The 15,249-nt window shown below is 35.3% G+C and overlaps 2 protein-coding genes across 3 annotated transcripts; both read right to left on the reverse strand.

The window, feature by feature from the left end:
• Window positions 1–2,808: 2,808 nt before the first annotated feature.
• LOC133311571 (uncharacterized) lies at window positions 2,809–3,769 on the reverse strand. The gene is made up of 2 exons (XM_061512630.1): window positions 3,525–3,769; window positions 2,809–3,372 (listed from the first exon to the last, which is right to left on the reverse strand). The coding sequence occupies exons 1-2, from the start codon at window positions 3,617–3,619 to the stop codon at window positions 3,129–3,131; spliced, it is 339 nt and encodes a 112-aa protein (XP_061368614.1). The 5' UTR covers window positions 3,620–3,769; the 3' UTR covers window positions 2,809–3,128.
• Window positions 3,770–7,670: 3,901 nt separating this feature from the next.
• LOC133311556 (3-oxoacyl-[acyl-carrier-protein] synthase, mitochondrial) lies at window positions 7,671–13,170 on the reverse strand. Of its 2 annotated transcripts, none has more exons than XM_061512612.1 (16): window positions 12,998–13,170; window positions 12,865–12,911; window positions 12,377–12,508; window positions 12,065–12,294; window positions 11,168–11,275; window positions 11,009–11,080; window positions 10,768–10,854; window positions 10,111–10,262; window positions 9,924–10,004; window positions 9,758–9,791; window positions 9,583–9,649; window positions 9,423–9,499; window positions 8,931–8,991; window positions 8,724–8,806; window positions 8,407–8,478; window positions 7,671–8,295 (listed from the first exon to the last, which is right to left on the reverse strand). In XM_061512612.1, exons 4-16 carry the CDS (start codon window positions 12,284–12,286, stop codon window positions 8,125–8,127), a joined length of 1,287 nt encoding a protein of 428 aa, XP_061368596.1. In that variant the 5' UTR covers window positions 12,287–12,294; window positions 12,377–12,508; window positions 12,865–12,911; window positions 12,998–13,170; the 3' UTR covers window positions 7,671–8,124. The 2 variants fall into 2 exon arrangements, with proteins under 2 accessions (XP_061368596.1, XP_061368595.1); XM_061512611.1 differs by having other exon boundaries at window positions 12,377–12,624.
• Between the last annotated feature and the right edge of the window lie 2,079 nt (window positions 13,171–15,249).

Raw genomic sequence — 15,249 nt, forward strand, 5'->3', positions numbered from 1 at the left:
ATATAGATTTTACATACTTTTATATACGTGTAGAAGATAAATTTATCTCCTACAAAGCTACAACATGACAAACAATAAACTCTTCTTTGTATATACTAAAACGAGTAGGCTTTACAATGCTCTCTGTTTACTCAAGTGATGCGAACGGAGAGGAATTTTACTCAAGTCATTAGTTTGGCACACTTAATGATTAAAACCTGAATATGTTGGATATGCAATTGTGTTAAAAATTTGGAATAGATAATTTTATCGTGGTTATAATCTTGTCCGATCAAATTAATTAATTAATCAATGAACTGGTAAAAAAATCTCAAAAAAATAAAAAACTTAATATGTCTTGTAAAAATTAAAACTAAAAATTAAAATTGAAACCCATACATGCTTTGCTGCGCCCCTATAAATATTTTAAATTAATTTCATATAATAATCACTCACAATCGTAAAATTAATCCATCAATCTTAAAATTAATTTATCACTTTATATAAACTAAAAATATGTCGAAAATAAGTGTTAAACTAATAAAAAAAATAATACAACTGATTTTATTAATAACTAAATGGAATTCTTCCGAATCTCAAAATTATATTATTTGGGATTATAGAGATAATTTTATTTTTTATGGTAAGAGAAACATCAAATGCTAATTAAATTAAGTATAATATTTTTTAAATAAAAGGTGAGAGACAAGATAAGACGAATTGACCCCAACTCCCAACATCAGTTAAACTTGTTCTACTTATAATTTTATTTGTGGAATGCAACTATTATTAAAGAATAATAGAAATCAATAAAAAGATTACGAATTCGATCCACATCAACTCTCACTTTTGAAATTAAATAAGCATAAGGTAAAAAATAAAAATAAAAATTACATTTTAAGCCCAGGGAACTTTTACCTGAGAGCATTGTTGTCAAAAACTAGTGTAAAAACGTAAAAACGTAAGTTTTTACTAGAGTGATGCGTGTTAAAACATAAGTAAAACGGTCCTTAGTAAAAAACAGGTAAAAGCGTTGCTTAAAAATGTAAAAACGGTAAAAACTTACGTTTTTACCCTTTTTACTTAAAACGAATTAAAAAAAAGTTTACAAAAAAAAAAAGGAATTTAAAAAAAACCCAATTTTCGTTTTCCCCAAATGCACAATATCTTCATATCTTTTTGTTTGGATATATGTCTTTTATACCGACCCCAATTAATTTGGAATAAAGGTGTTGTTGTTGATGTTGATATGTCTTTTATAATTATGTCTTATAAAACTGCAATTCTATTATAAGTTATGCTATGAGAATCGTTTTGTGTTTTTGGATCATTGTGTGCATTGAAAGAAGTAGAATTATATCCTGATGAGCGATGATCCAAAATCTACAGAGTATATGAAGCAGTTATAGCAGATTGGTTTTCCATTACTTGTTAATTATCACTATTTATAATTTTGATACTTGGTTATCAAAAATAATTTTCCTTTTTAGGCAGATAAGTGGCTCAACACACATGTTCATTATGTGATATTTTTTTTACATGCATATATATAATTTTGTATCTTAACCTTAAGTAGTAAAAAGTAGAAACTTTATATTTCGTGTTGTTTCTATATTTTATGTTTTTACCACCCATTTCCGTTTCTACCTAAAAACTCGAGTTTGACAACATTGTTTGATACTGTTAGACAGAATAATAAGAGTATTTCCTACTTACCCATGCTATCATCATTTATTAGAAAAAAAATAATAAAAAAAATCACTGCACGGAAATTGGTTTTTATTAGCCCGAAGAAAAACAACTTTCCTGCCACGTTATTTTTATAAAACCCATTTTATTTTGTATATATTTAAATTTTTATTTACTTATTTTTTAAAATTTATTAATCAAATCTATTTTTCTTATGATGAACTTTGTAGTAATAACACGTCAATCACCAAAAAAATTTATAATAACAAATCAAACAGTTCATGTTCCATTTAATTTGATACAATAAGCTCACGAGAGTTTGAGTTTCTGCTGATGAGAGTGCCTCGAAAATATAAATAAATAAATGAGAGGAATATATTATTCTACTTATTTTTATTTTGTCTGTCTTTGTCTATTTTTCTCAACACTCTTAGATTATAATCTCATCCAACGGTAGAGATTTACGAAATAAAATAAATCTTTTTTTCTTTTCTTTCTCCTCAGTGCCTCCTACACTCTTTCTCTCTCATTTCCTTTTTCTCTATCAATTTGTGTAATTTACAACATAAATTTATGTCTGAATCTAAAATGGCATGATAGTTCTGTTAGATGAATATAATTTCCAAAATTTCTTGAATATGATATAATTGAACACGTCAGAAATCACAAAAATACAAAAAAATAAAATGAAATCACAAATAATCTCTGCCTTTGAATTAATCCACAATTACCGTAACGTTTTCATCTTGTTTTTATCTTGAAGTGGGGAAAGAATATCTATTCTCTCTGTATTGCGCCCAACAACAGGTCTACTAGGATCCATAATATAGGCATCTGGATTTGTTTCTTCTTAACATCTCATTTTAATTTTTTACGTAAATGCTCGTAACAATGACTGTGTTAGATGAATTGAGAAAAAAATTTGCAACTTTTTTTTATGTTGTAGAGTCATTGAAAGAGAGAAAGGGGAGGAAAGGCAATGGGAGTGAGAAAAAGATAAAAAAATTTATTTTATATTATAAATCTCTGCCATTGTTAAATAAGATTGTAATAGAACAATATTAAGAGACTAATAAACAAAATAAGAATAGGGAGAATAAGTTATATCTAAATCAGATGTCTAAATCTTATTCCGCCAAAACCCTTTGGGCCTCATGATTCATGAATATTATAAAATAAATATCTGAACGGTTGATCGTTGCTGAGTCAAAGGAACATTAAAAACTGTATTTAAAATATTTAACACTTCAAAGTGGTTCGGTTTGAATGGGACATGCATTTGACTGATTGGTTCCTCCTTTGACCAAAACTACCAACTATCAGAACCAAACACAGAGAAAAACAAAACCCCACAAAAAAACAAAACTCACAAAGAATTTGAAAGAATAAGAAATTGATAAGTGAAAATGCTAAGACTAATTTAATCACAGTTCACAGTGATGAGTGATCCATGCATAACACTAAGAAGAAGATGATGATGATGATGAAGAAGAAGAAGGTGTCTCAAATTTGTAGTACTTATCCACTGCAACAGACACATCCCAAGTGCAACTTAGTCCTTTGGGTATGGTCACAAGGTCTCCAGCACCAAACTCAACAAATTCTGGTGACCCTTTTGGACATGCTTTCACCTTCCCTTTCAACAAATAGCATGTCTCTTGTGCATCAAACTTTAACTGGTACTTCCCTGGTGAGCAACCCCATCTTTCATTTTTTTACAATACAGCACCCCATCAAAAAACAAAGACCAAAAAAAGAAAATTTATTTATGCATGTTATGAATCTGAGTAAATAAACACAGAGTGAAAAAAAGAAGAAGGAAAAAGCAGAAAGAGAGATCAGAAAAAAATACATACTTGGGCCAACACTTGATGTTCAATTCGGCTAAGCGTGACTCTGGAGGGTTGCTTTCAATGGTGATTGTAAGGTTTGAATTGGAATTTGAAGCCATGTAAGCAATTAAGGTTATAATGGACAAAGCTGATGAGTGTTGAGCACTGTGAGAAAACTTCGGTTGCTTGAATGTTGTGTTTTGAAGAGAGAAAAAAAAAAATTAAAAGAAAGGAATCTTGTGCAGTGTTAGAGAACAAAGGATAAGAGACCATGAAATTGGATGTTGGATAACAGTTATTTAAGAACCTACCTATCACATCATGCCCTGTGTGCAACACAATTGTTTTTCGACAAAATCATTTAATTCACCGTTGCCTCGTGGGGATATATAATTGAAGGAATTTGATTCTCTTCTTTTCTTATAAGAATAGGGAATATAAGAGTGATTGTTGTTGAGAAAAAATAAAAGAAAAAACGTTTTAATATAGAGGGATTCATTATTACTTGTACAAAAAACTTATCAGTTTCATTATAGAACAGTTTGTTTTTCTATCCAAATTCTTAAGGTACATCTTCTTGTGTGTGTTGTCTCCGAATTTGCTGGGCAAGAATGATATTGTATATAAGAAAAATTAAATTAACATATGATAAAATGTCAAGAACTCTTAAGTTTGAGTCGATCGTGTGTAACTTATCTGAGTTTAAAAATGGTCAAAAGATTCTCTCAATCTTTATTTTATTTTATTGTTTAAAAATTAGGGAACTAAAACAAACGGACTAAATAAGGACTGTTGGGATTGACACAACCCAACCCAACAGGTCTTTTTCTACGTAAGTCCTACAGCCCCCGGGACATTAACAAAAGAGAAATATTTTTCTTATACGGTAGGAAAATAGTTACTTCATGTTGTAAAAATAAAATTATAAGTAAGACCTATAGATAAGAGGAGAGAAAAAAAAAAAAAAGCGGTGCTACCCAACTCTTTTTTGAGTGGATAGAAAAATTGTTTATCTCGTGTAAAATGAGATAAACATAACCCGTAACAAAAATATTAATTGCCCAAGACTCAAGATTTACACTAGCAGGCTACTTCATTCCCACCTTTCTTTTTGTCTGAGCACATTCTTTTCCAATTGATGACAAGATGAACACCTCTTATTTCCCTTGATGCTCCCCACACAAAGCCACGAATATGTCTTTTCAGTCTCATTACAAACAGCCACCGGTAGCAAGGCAGTCTGCATAGCATACGTTGGAAGAGCAAATAAAACTGATTTGGACAAGGTGATTCTTCTTGCAAGAGACAAAGATTTTTTAACATTCTAAGAATTGAGTCGACTTTTTACTCTATCAAGGACATGACCAAATATGGCTTTATTAACTCTAGCGTGGTTTAAGAACACTCCCAAATATTTCCCCAGGTTAGGAGTGATTCATATGCCAAGGCAATCACTAATTTATTTTTCTCTTCTATCGTTAACATTTTTCGAGAATAAGACACAGGTTTTCTCAAGACTAACCTTTTGCCCGGAGCTTAAAGAGAACACTTTGAGGACTTGATTTATGACATGGGCTTGATCTACAGATGCTTCAGCACACAGGATGATATCGTCAGCAAAGAAAAGATGTGAAATTGGAGGGCCTTTTTTTTCTGCAGCACTATCGATTTCCAGCTTTGACCTCATTAGCTAATTTGGATTAGGTGAGCTAACCTCTCAACACAAAGAACAACTAGATAGGGGAACAAATGATCCTCTTGCCTTATGCCTCAAGTAGGTTTGAAAAATCTAGTGGCTTGACCATTCCAGAGCAAGTTGAGTTCAGTGGTACTTATGCAGCTGTCAATTAACTTTATCAAATTGTCAGGCATTCCAATATTTGCAAAGGTATCATGTAAAATTTCCAGTTTAGGCGGTCATATGCTTTCTCAAGATTTACTTTAATCATCATCCAACCTTGCTAACCTTTCTTCCTTTTCATCGAATGTATGATTTTCTGGGCAACCAAGATGTTATAGCACTATGTCTTCCCTTGACGAAGGAGCATTGATTAGCAGTCACCAATTTGGGCATCAGATTTCTCAATCTATCAGCAGTCAGTTTTGCGAGTCAATCAGGCATATGTGAGTTTGATTGACTTGTTTGATCATCAACGGGTCATTTTTAGACAGAGTTACCAATTATGTACCATTGTGTTTAGAGGAAAGTTGCATGAAGACCATCTGAGCCTAGGGCTTTGAACTTCACCATTTTAAAACAACACTTCTTATCTCGGCAAAATAAGGAGCTTTAACTAACTTATTCCTCTCAAACTCCTCAGGTGCTGTAAAAGCTTTCTTAATAGGAAAATATTCATGAATACCTTCCTCAGCATAATAGAGTTTCTCAAAAGAACCCACTGCAGTCTTCACCATTTCATCCATATATGCAATCCACTCTCCTTGATATTTTTAATTGAAAGCTCCTTGTTAATTCTTCTTCGGGTAACAGTGGAGGAATGACAAAACTTGGTGTTTCTATCACCAAACTTGAGCCATTTACAAGTTAGTTCCTCCCTCACTAGGATAGTCTCTAATTCCTTCCAATGGTCTCTTTGCAGTCTCTCCAGCTTTTTGTCATACCGGATATCCAGCTGCAAATCAAGTCCTTCAATTATAGCATGAAGTTGATGCTTTTGTTTCATTTCTTCTCAAAAAGATTCATGGTGCCATCTGGAAGCTTCTGACTCAAACAATCTCTTAGCACTATTCCAGTCTACTGCATTCTCCAAACATTTCTTGACAATATTACCAAAATCAGAGTATTGTAGTGTCATCTTCCTGGTGTTCTTTAGGTTTCTTGATGCTTTGTTGCATTAAGTCTTCTTCCTGATTAACCGGTTCCTTTATCTCAGAGGATTTCTCCGCCAGTTCTTTTGTTCATTGACTGGTCCGATTCACTCAATCATTAAAATATGCAAAAAGATTTACTCTATCCAACAGATATCCAGTGAGTTAATAGAAAAAGTGAAAAAAAAATTACTTTGACTTCTTTGGTGATTTTTATTCTTTTCATTTTTGTGGATCCTACAAATTTCCTTTCTTCCTTTAGTAATATAGAGTCAATCAATCTCAAGTACAAAGTAGAATTTATTTTATCTTTGAAACGAATTCACTCGAATCTAAATAATTGGATTTAAGTCTCAATAATTGCTTTACCCTAACAATAGTTACGGGGGTTTGCATTCATCATGCAATATGACAAGAAATTTTTTTCTACATACACAACATTTTGTGGGGCTCGCATTTTTTGAAGCAAAAAAAAAAAAAAAAACTAAGGCACGAAAAACGAATCTTTATAACATGACAGAATCACTTTTCCTACAACATAACTCTTAAAAAACCCATAGTTATAACCCCTAACATGAATTAACTTCAAACCCAAAAGTAAAATATAAAAGAATTACCTTCAATACTTTTCCAATCAAGAAAATTAGTACAAGCCAAACTTAAAAATATAATTTTAAAAACCTTATATAAACCTTAATTGCTTAATCTTTCGAACTTACTAAGGAGAATGAACACAATTTTTTTTAGATACAAGTGATAATTGAAGATATAACCTAATACAACATACCCAAACCCCTTACCACTAGATCAATCCTCAGTGGCTTAAGACAATTTTTTCTTTCACATATTATTATTATTATTATTATTCCACTTAATATTTTATCTTTATGATTTAAAATTTTTCTAAACTCTCATCTCTATTTTTTCCCCATTTTTAATTTTACGATCTCTTATACTTATTTCCTCTTTTTTATTTTATTTTTATCTTCTCTCCTATTTTAAATTTTTTGATCTCTCACATTTATCTTCTCTTTTCTTAAGTTTTTTCTTATCTTTTATCTCCATTTTCTTAGTCGGAATGCAATTCAAAATAATCAAAGGCAATAACAAAAATTTATCTAATTTACCTGTTATAAAATCTTCTCCATTTTTCATGATTTCATGACAATCTTGAACACGTAAACTTTAATCATTGATTGATTATTGCAATGACTTCTCCACAAGTGGCGAGTTTAGACGATAGACGCTAGTAATTATGGCTTCGTTCTCTCCTTTTACCACCTATTCATTCTTCATAATCAGAACTTCCAAATTGAGAATCAAGTATCAAACAGTGATGGTTTTTTTCTTTAATCAAAATATTCATTTCATATCAATTAGTTGGAGTAAAATGTCCACTTAACTCCCACCAACAATCCTGGCCTAACTAGAATTACATCATATATCATGGCCAGATGGCCCTCCTAATGCAATACGAATAATCATAAGAAAAAAGCTACTAAATAAGTTACATTTGAGAGACGAAAATTAGTTCTATAAACCTTAACATTTTGAACCTCCCCTTTCAAGTTTTAGAATGTGATCGGAACCACCGTTTTATGAATGGTCGTCACCAATGCTGTGTTCAGCTAACCAATCACATTCAAAAATTAATGAGCAAAAGCTATGGCAGAAGACAAACTTCAGGCAAATAAATGCTGCCAAGAACTTTGGGCCATTAAAGTCTCCTCAGCATGATGATGATGCAATCAGCTCTTTTAGAATAATGCCAATGGAATGAGATGCAACTATCATATCAGTCTGATCCAGTATAAGCAAAAAGTAGGGATGCATTTGTTCCTCCGAAACCAAAAGAGTTTGACATAGCTACTCTAATTGGCATCTCCTCTGAAGCAGTCAATGGCATGAAGCCATTGCCGAATACAGGATCTGGCTTAGTTAAATTAAGAGTTAACGGAGCAATTCCCTGTGATAAGAACATAATAGGAACCACTCTATTAGATTAAGCACAAAAGAAACGGTATGCGCCAAAATGCTTCCCCACAGCTATTATGCAAAATACAAAAAAGTTGCTTACATGTCGTACAGCCAAAACAGCAAAAATTGCTTCAACAGCTCCAGCAGCACCCAGGAGATGACCGATAGCCCCCTAAAATCAGAAAATTTATGAAAATGTCATGGACCTGATCCAGCATGCTTTGGAAGAGAAATGAATTATCAATGTATCATGGTTCGCCCCATCCAAATAAAATAAATAAAGTAAAATCAGTGCAAAATGACATCTTCATTCCCATGGATGAGAGCTTTAATCTAAGAAGGGGCCAGCACTTATATTATACAGTCAATCAGATAAGCATATATCTTGTTGGTCATTCAATTTGTAATCGATTTTACCTTTGTGGAGGAGAAGGCTAAAGCAGATGAGTTTGCACGGTCAGAGAATATGGTTTTGATAGCATTAGCTTCTATTGCATCCCCTGTATAAAGGATTCAGGTGAGATAGTTTATGTCATAAGCACAAATGTCCCCAGATAAAGTATTCGAAATGAATAAATAATCAAGCTCAAATTGCTGGAATCAAAACAGGTCCACGTCACTTGCCCAAAGGTGTAGATGTTGCATGCGCATTTATGTAATCCACTTCAGAAGGATGAAGACCTGACTGCAATTCATGGAAAAGAAATCACTTAAAAAAAGATCGTCTAGACTATGGCTACGCCATAAATGCAGAGAACAAACAACAATACAATATGGCAGTTCATTTCACTTTCAAACTTAGCTACCATCGAACGAATACTGTTTCAAGCAAGGGTTTGGCCATCTTGTGTGGATACTTATAGCAGAACCCTCCATTCCCTGAACTTGATTGGTCTCATAGCAACAATGAAAGTAGAAAGTGGAGTAGAGTATGTCTCTACATTCATATGACAAAGCCACATAAAAAATGTGGGAGAGAGAAAAAAATAGATAGAGCAAGAAAGAATCGCGCATGACCATCAGGACATGTATACATGAAAAGTTGGCAGCTCAGTCAACATAAAACCTCTAATGCTGCATAACAAATACAAATCATTATAGATTTACAAAGGAAACCTGTCTTAAAGCACGAGTCATGGCCAAAATGGCACCTCTTCCATCAGTAGGAGGTTGAGTAATATGATATGCATCACCTAGTCAAAATTCACATCAAAAGAAATCAACCATACATAAAATAGACTAGGGAGAAAATTCTACATAACCTGCAATGAACTACCTGACATCCCATAGCCACGAAGCTCTGCATAGACTTTGGCTCCTCGATTTTTCGCATGCTCAAATTCCTAAAAGATGTGGGAAACAAAAAAATCAAGAAAGATAAAAGATTATAAACAAAGTAGGCATAGAGAAATTGGAGGGATAGACAATACACAATAAATTTCTTAACCAACCTCCAACACCAAGACTCCGGAACCTTCACCAATCCTGAGTAAAGAAATAACTTGGATATAAGCAGCAAGACAAACAAACCAATAATTTAAAGACACAAAGCGAACACTAAGTAAAACAGATGAATGGTTATAAGTAGAAACAAATCTACAATGTTGATATACTTACACAAACCCATCTCGACCACTATCAAAGGGTCGTGATGCCTCTTGTGGGCTTGAATTATATTTTGTAGTCAAAGCTCGAGCCCTGCAAGTCTCCAATATTAGATTTAAAATATCAGAGGGGAAAACAACAAAGAATTACTAAGGTGATTGACACTAACAGAGGGCAGAACGTGTCGGTCATAATTTACCTGCAGAATCCTGCAATTGATAATGCATCAATGCTGGACTCTGTGCCTCCAGCCACCATAACATCTGCATCTCCAAATTGAATCATCCTCATTGCATCACCAATAGAATGTGACCCAGTAGCACATGCAGTGACTGCGGCATGATTTGGTCCCTATATTCAGGAACGGGAATCAAGTTTATCACAAAGGTCATAGCATAGAACAATAAGCTAATAACTCTGCAACAACAATCAGCTTTACTACCTTATTTTTCTAATACTTTTGTTGACATATAAAATTATGATTATTCCAACAGGAGATATATCATGCTTGTTTGAGTGTCCAATCTTTTAAACCTGAATGACATATAATTACTCATTTCCGAATTAAAATGTAGGGAAGTTATATCTTTGTTTCGGAAGGTTGTTATTTGTCATGGGATTATGATGATAGTTTAATAATTAAAAGATCAAGAAACATGGAAGCAAGAAGATATATTGCCAAAATCTGTTCCATGGGAGTTCAATATATCCTGCAATAAACAAATAGTTTTCATTCTTGAAATCTGTATAACTACAGAAATTAGTAAACCAGAGTGCAGTTGCCTGTCCAGCAACTGTAGGAGCTCATTCATATTTGTAGTATAGAATACCAATCAGTAGAAAGTAGTCACTTTACCTGGAACCCATATTTCATGCTCACGTGACCTGATGCCATATTGATCAATATACGCGGGATAAAAAAGGGACTAAGGCGACGAAGACGCTGTATTCAGGGGAGAAAAAGAAAATATCAAATATAATAGTTTATTTATATTACCAAATCATTTTGCTATCTTAACTGAAAGCACTTCGAGAAAAACTTGAACAAGGAAAAATCATCAAAGTTCTTCAACACTAGTGGGTTCAAATATACCGACCTTCTCACAGATCAGTTGTGCAGAATCTAAGATGTCACTAATGCTTCCAGTTCCCCCACCAATAGACACCCCCTGATAGTGTTTGAAGTTAAAACACAATAAGTGACAAGGTGATTTTCAAAAATGATTTGTTATTACCCATATTCAATGAATTCATACCGTTCTTTCCTTCTGTTCCTGCTCAGTGGGAAACCAATTGGAATCTTTAAGAGCTTCATCAGCAGCACATAGTGCATACGCTATAAACCTTGCTATTGATCGATGGTCCTAAGGGAAAAGTCACAATACTACAATGATATCAATAAGCACGTATAAGTAAATGCAAAGCAATACCAGATAACAGTAAAAACTAGAAGAAACTACATGTCTACACAACACTTCTGATTAGGAAGAATGGGAACTTTCTCCTTCTAATTTAAAGACAATATTACTAACTCCCGAGAGGTCCAACAAACAGGTACCATGATTTCATCCAAAAATAACTTGACTTTTCTTTCTGGTAGGAAAAAAAGCCATACTTTGAAACGGATATGTTCTTGTGGTTTATATTCCAGCGGATTCAGTTTAAGATGTCAAAGATATCAAGCATGGTTATCCACAAAATATCGAATGGTTGTGACTTGTGAGTAAATACAAGCAGATACTGATCTGTAAATATAGTTTCATGTACACAATTCTTTGTCTGTGTGCATATACATGTGCAAAGTCATGTTTCCAATACACAAATTTATGTTAAAACTTCAACACAAACACTGGCTTCAGGTTTGCAGGAATAAAATACTTCAAAATATACCCAATCTGATGGATGCCATATTTGCCTGTGAAATCTTATAGACAAGCTATGCATCATAGCCTTAATGAACTCTTGAAAACTTATAATTCTATTTCACTTACTTATTCAACATTTATTACCGTACTTCAAGAACATCTAAATTTCAAACAGAAAAAAATTCCATACCTAAGTACAGAGTCAGAGACATTTAATCAAATATTCACCATGCATGCTACATAAATTGACGAGAAACGCTATAAGAAAAAGCGTGAATGCCATCATACCTTAGAATTAAGCCAGATTTCCTCGTTGAATTCGCCTGGATTAGTTCCAGAGGGCACAACTGCAGCAACCTTAGATGTCAATTGATCAAACGTACTCAATTGTGTGTCTATATCAAAACAATTCATCTTGAGATCTTCCAAACACAATGCCCTTATCCCACATTTCCCATCAATAAGGTTTTTCCACGTTTTATCCACTCCACAACCAAGAGGTGTCACCATCCCAAAACCTAAAACACCACGAAAATTTCAAACATTACAACATGATATCAATACATTTAAAGTGAAACATGAGATATAAATGAGAGTTACCAGTAACGACCACTCTTCGAGAAGAAACAACAGGAGGAGGTGGAAAAGCTCCACCTCCGATAGAAGAAGCTGAGGAAATGCTTCGATAAAAACATAGGCCAGAGGAAATGAAAACTCTACGTGAGACACGCACTGCCATGTCGAACCCCACAAAAGATAGATTAGTACGCAGCAGAAACCACCGTCAACGGCGGCGGCGCCGTCAATAGGAAATGCAATTTCTCCCTTGGGAATGAACAGTGAGGAATCTAAACAAAACGATGGGCATAATTTTAGTTGATATGTTTTTTTAATAATTGTAAAAGTATTTTTTTTATTTTATGTCTTATTTTTAAAAATTTATAAAAGATTTTCAAAATGAGTGTCAATCTCAATGTAAGTTATCTATGGGGCTTTTAGCACAGTGATGATATATGAACAAAACAACCTAATTCTAAGAAACAGAGATGATATTTTTACAAAGAGGCAGAGAATGAGAGGGACATTACCTAATTGCTAGTAATTGTATCATTCGTCGACAGTTCAAGGAGCTTCTCTGCAAGGAAAAAACAATAGCTGATGGTGAAAAACAAAAGGGAAGGTGAAATACAAACTGGAAAAGGAATGGGAAAAGAAAGGTACCAAGCTTTGTTGATAATTGATCTGTAACCTTTGCGCGATTGAATCTACCAGAACACAATACACACTGGGGCTTTGAGTTATGCTTCGGATCGATCTCCAGAATAGAATCGAAGTGGCGAAGCTCTTTCGGTCGCGGATTCTTAAACACAGAATAGAGTGTGAGCGAATTGCTTGGTGGCTGTAGCAATGGGTTTGTAATCTTGTTTTTTGTGATTAGAAAAAAAAAAAAAGGTTTTTTTTTTTTAAACAAAAAGAAATTCTGGTAAGAAAAAAAAAATGTGTATATATTTTTAACCCGATCTTATACCACGTGGAATAAAAAGACACAGGAAAAATGGACCTATCTTAAAGGGCTAAGAGCTTGTGGGGACCAAACTGCAAGTTTTATACTACTTTTAGAAAAATTAATTCTTTTGATGAATTCTCACATAGACTTTGGGTGCGCATGACAACATTCCCGGAATTAATTCTTTTTAATTTTTATTTCCGGAACAGAAATGGATAGAAAACTCGTTTGGTAAAATCGGTTTATTTTTTTTGTTCCCGGAATGAACCGGATTAATTTTTGTGCTGGGAAACAGAAAAAAGAATCAGAAAATTTCTGCTTTTTTGTTCCCCGGCACAAAATGAGAAACACTTATCTCTCTTAATCACTTTCCATCTCAACCATCATCACCATTACTATCATCGCAACACGACCACTGCCACCATCGTTGCCGCCATCGTCGTACCACTAGTGCTGTCGTGACCACCCCCACCACCACAATGCCACTGCCACCATCACCACCACCACCTCCACCCATGACTACCACCATGCCACCATCACCGCCACCACAACTACCACCGCTGCAACCACCACCAACTGTCACCACCACCATCACCACTACCGCCATCAACCACCACCACCATCATCGCAACCACTGCTGCCACCGTCACCATCGGCATCACCACGCCACTACCACCACTACTACCACCGCTACCATCACCATCATTGTCACCAACCACCACTATCATTGTTGCAGCCACCATCGACACTACCGCCGCTGCCGCCACCAACCATCATCACCATCGCCACCATTACACCACCCCGGCCACTACAACCACTGTCGCCGCCACCACCACTGTCACCTACCACCACCGCCACCGCCGCAGCCAATGCCACCACCACCACCATCTCCATGATGCCATCACAACCGCCACCACCATGTCACCGCTACCATTGTCGCAGCCACTGCTGTCACCTCCACCACCACCACCATGCCACCGCTACCATTGTCGCCGCCACCAATGTCACAACCACCATTGTTGCAGCCATTGCTGTCACCTCCACCACCACTACCGCCACCGCTACCATCACCACCACCACTATCATTGCTGCAGCCACCACCGCCACCACCACCACCATCGTCACAGCCACTACTGTCACCACCACCATCATCGTCACCATTACACCACCACCATTGTCACCTACCACCACCACTGTCACCTACCACCACCTGCAGCCACTGCCACCACCATCATCATCTCCATGATGCCATCACAACCACCACCACCATGCCACCACTACCATTGTCTCCGCCACCATGCCACCAACCACCGTTGTCGCAGCCACTGCCGTCACCACTACCACCGCCATCGTTGTAGTCACTGTCATCACAACTAGCACCAATATCATCACCACGTCACTGCCACCACCACCGCCATACCGCCGCCGCCGCCACCACCATGCCACCCCCCGCCGCCACCACCACCACAACCACACCATATGGAAAGGAAAATGATGTTCCAATTTTTTTTATATTTAATAGGAATTATTTTTTATTATATTATTTGTTGTGTTATCAAACACAATTCTCATTCTCGAAATAAAAATAGAATATGTTATCAAAAACATTTTTTTCTCAGAAACTGTTCCAAGGAACAGAAATAGAAAAGAATTGTTTCTTTTCAGAAACAGTGCTAGGGAATAGAATGGTTGTCATGCACACCCTTTATTGCATAGGCAGGCACCCACCTCTAAATGGCTTCACAGACCCCTCTAGGTTGTTAAGAGTTTGTGGGGACCGAACTGCAAGTTTTATACTATTTTTAGAAAAATTAATTTTTTGATGAATTCCCACAGAGACTTTATTGCATAGGCAGGCACCCACATTGCCTCTCACATAGCTTCACATGTACAGATCCCTAGAGGTGTGCAAAAAAGCTGGTTCACTTGCTCTGCTTTAGATCTAACCTTGACTTGACCCCTAAAT

Source organism: Gastrolobium bilobum, unplaced genomic scaffold, assembly GCF_033153095.1.
Source record: "Gastrolobium bilobum isolate Gb01-03AN ecotype WA unplaced genomic scaffold, APGP_CSIRO_Gbil_v1 utg15846, whole genome shotgun sequence".
NCBI lineage: Eukaryota > Viridiplantae > Streptophyta > Magnoliopsida > Fabales > Fabaceae > Gastrolobium > Gastrolobium bilobum.

Excerpts from the sequence above, each read along its gene's own strand:
- LOC133311571 (XM_061512630.1), bottom strand. The coding sequence starts at position 3,619 with ATGGCTTCAAATTCCAATTCAAACCTTACAATCACCATTGAAAGCAAC. Across the intron at positions 3,373-3,524 it reads AACATCAAGTGTTGGCCCAA|ATGGGGTTGCTCACCAGGGA; the intron begins GTATGTATTTTT and ends AAAAAATGAAAG.
- LOC133311556 (XM_061512611.1), bottom strand. The coding sequence starts at position 12,515 with ATGGCAGTGCGTGTCTCACGTAGAGTTTTCATTTCCTCTGGCCTATGT. Across the intron at positions 9,650-9,757 it reads CCGGAGTCTTGGTGTTGGAG|GAATTTGAGCATGCGAAAAA; the intron begins GTTGGTTAAGAA and ends CACATCTTTTAG. Across the intron at positions 8,296-8,406 it reads CTGTTTTGGCTGTACGACAT|GGAATTGCTCCGTTAACTCT; the intron begins GTAAGCAACTTT and ends TTCTTATCACAG.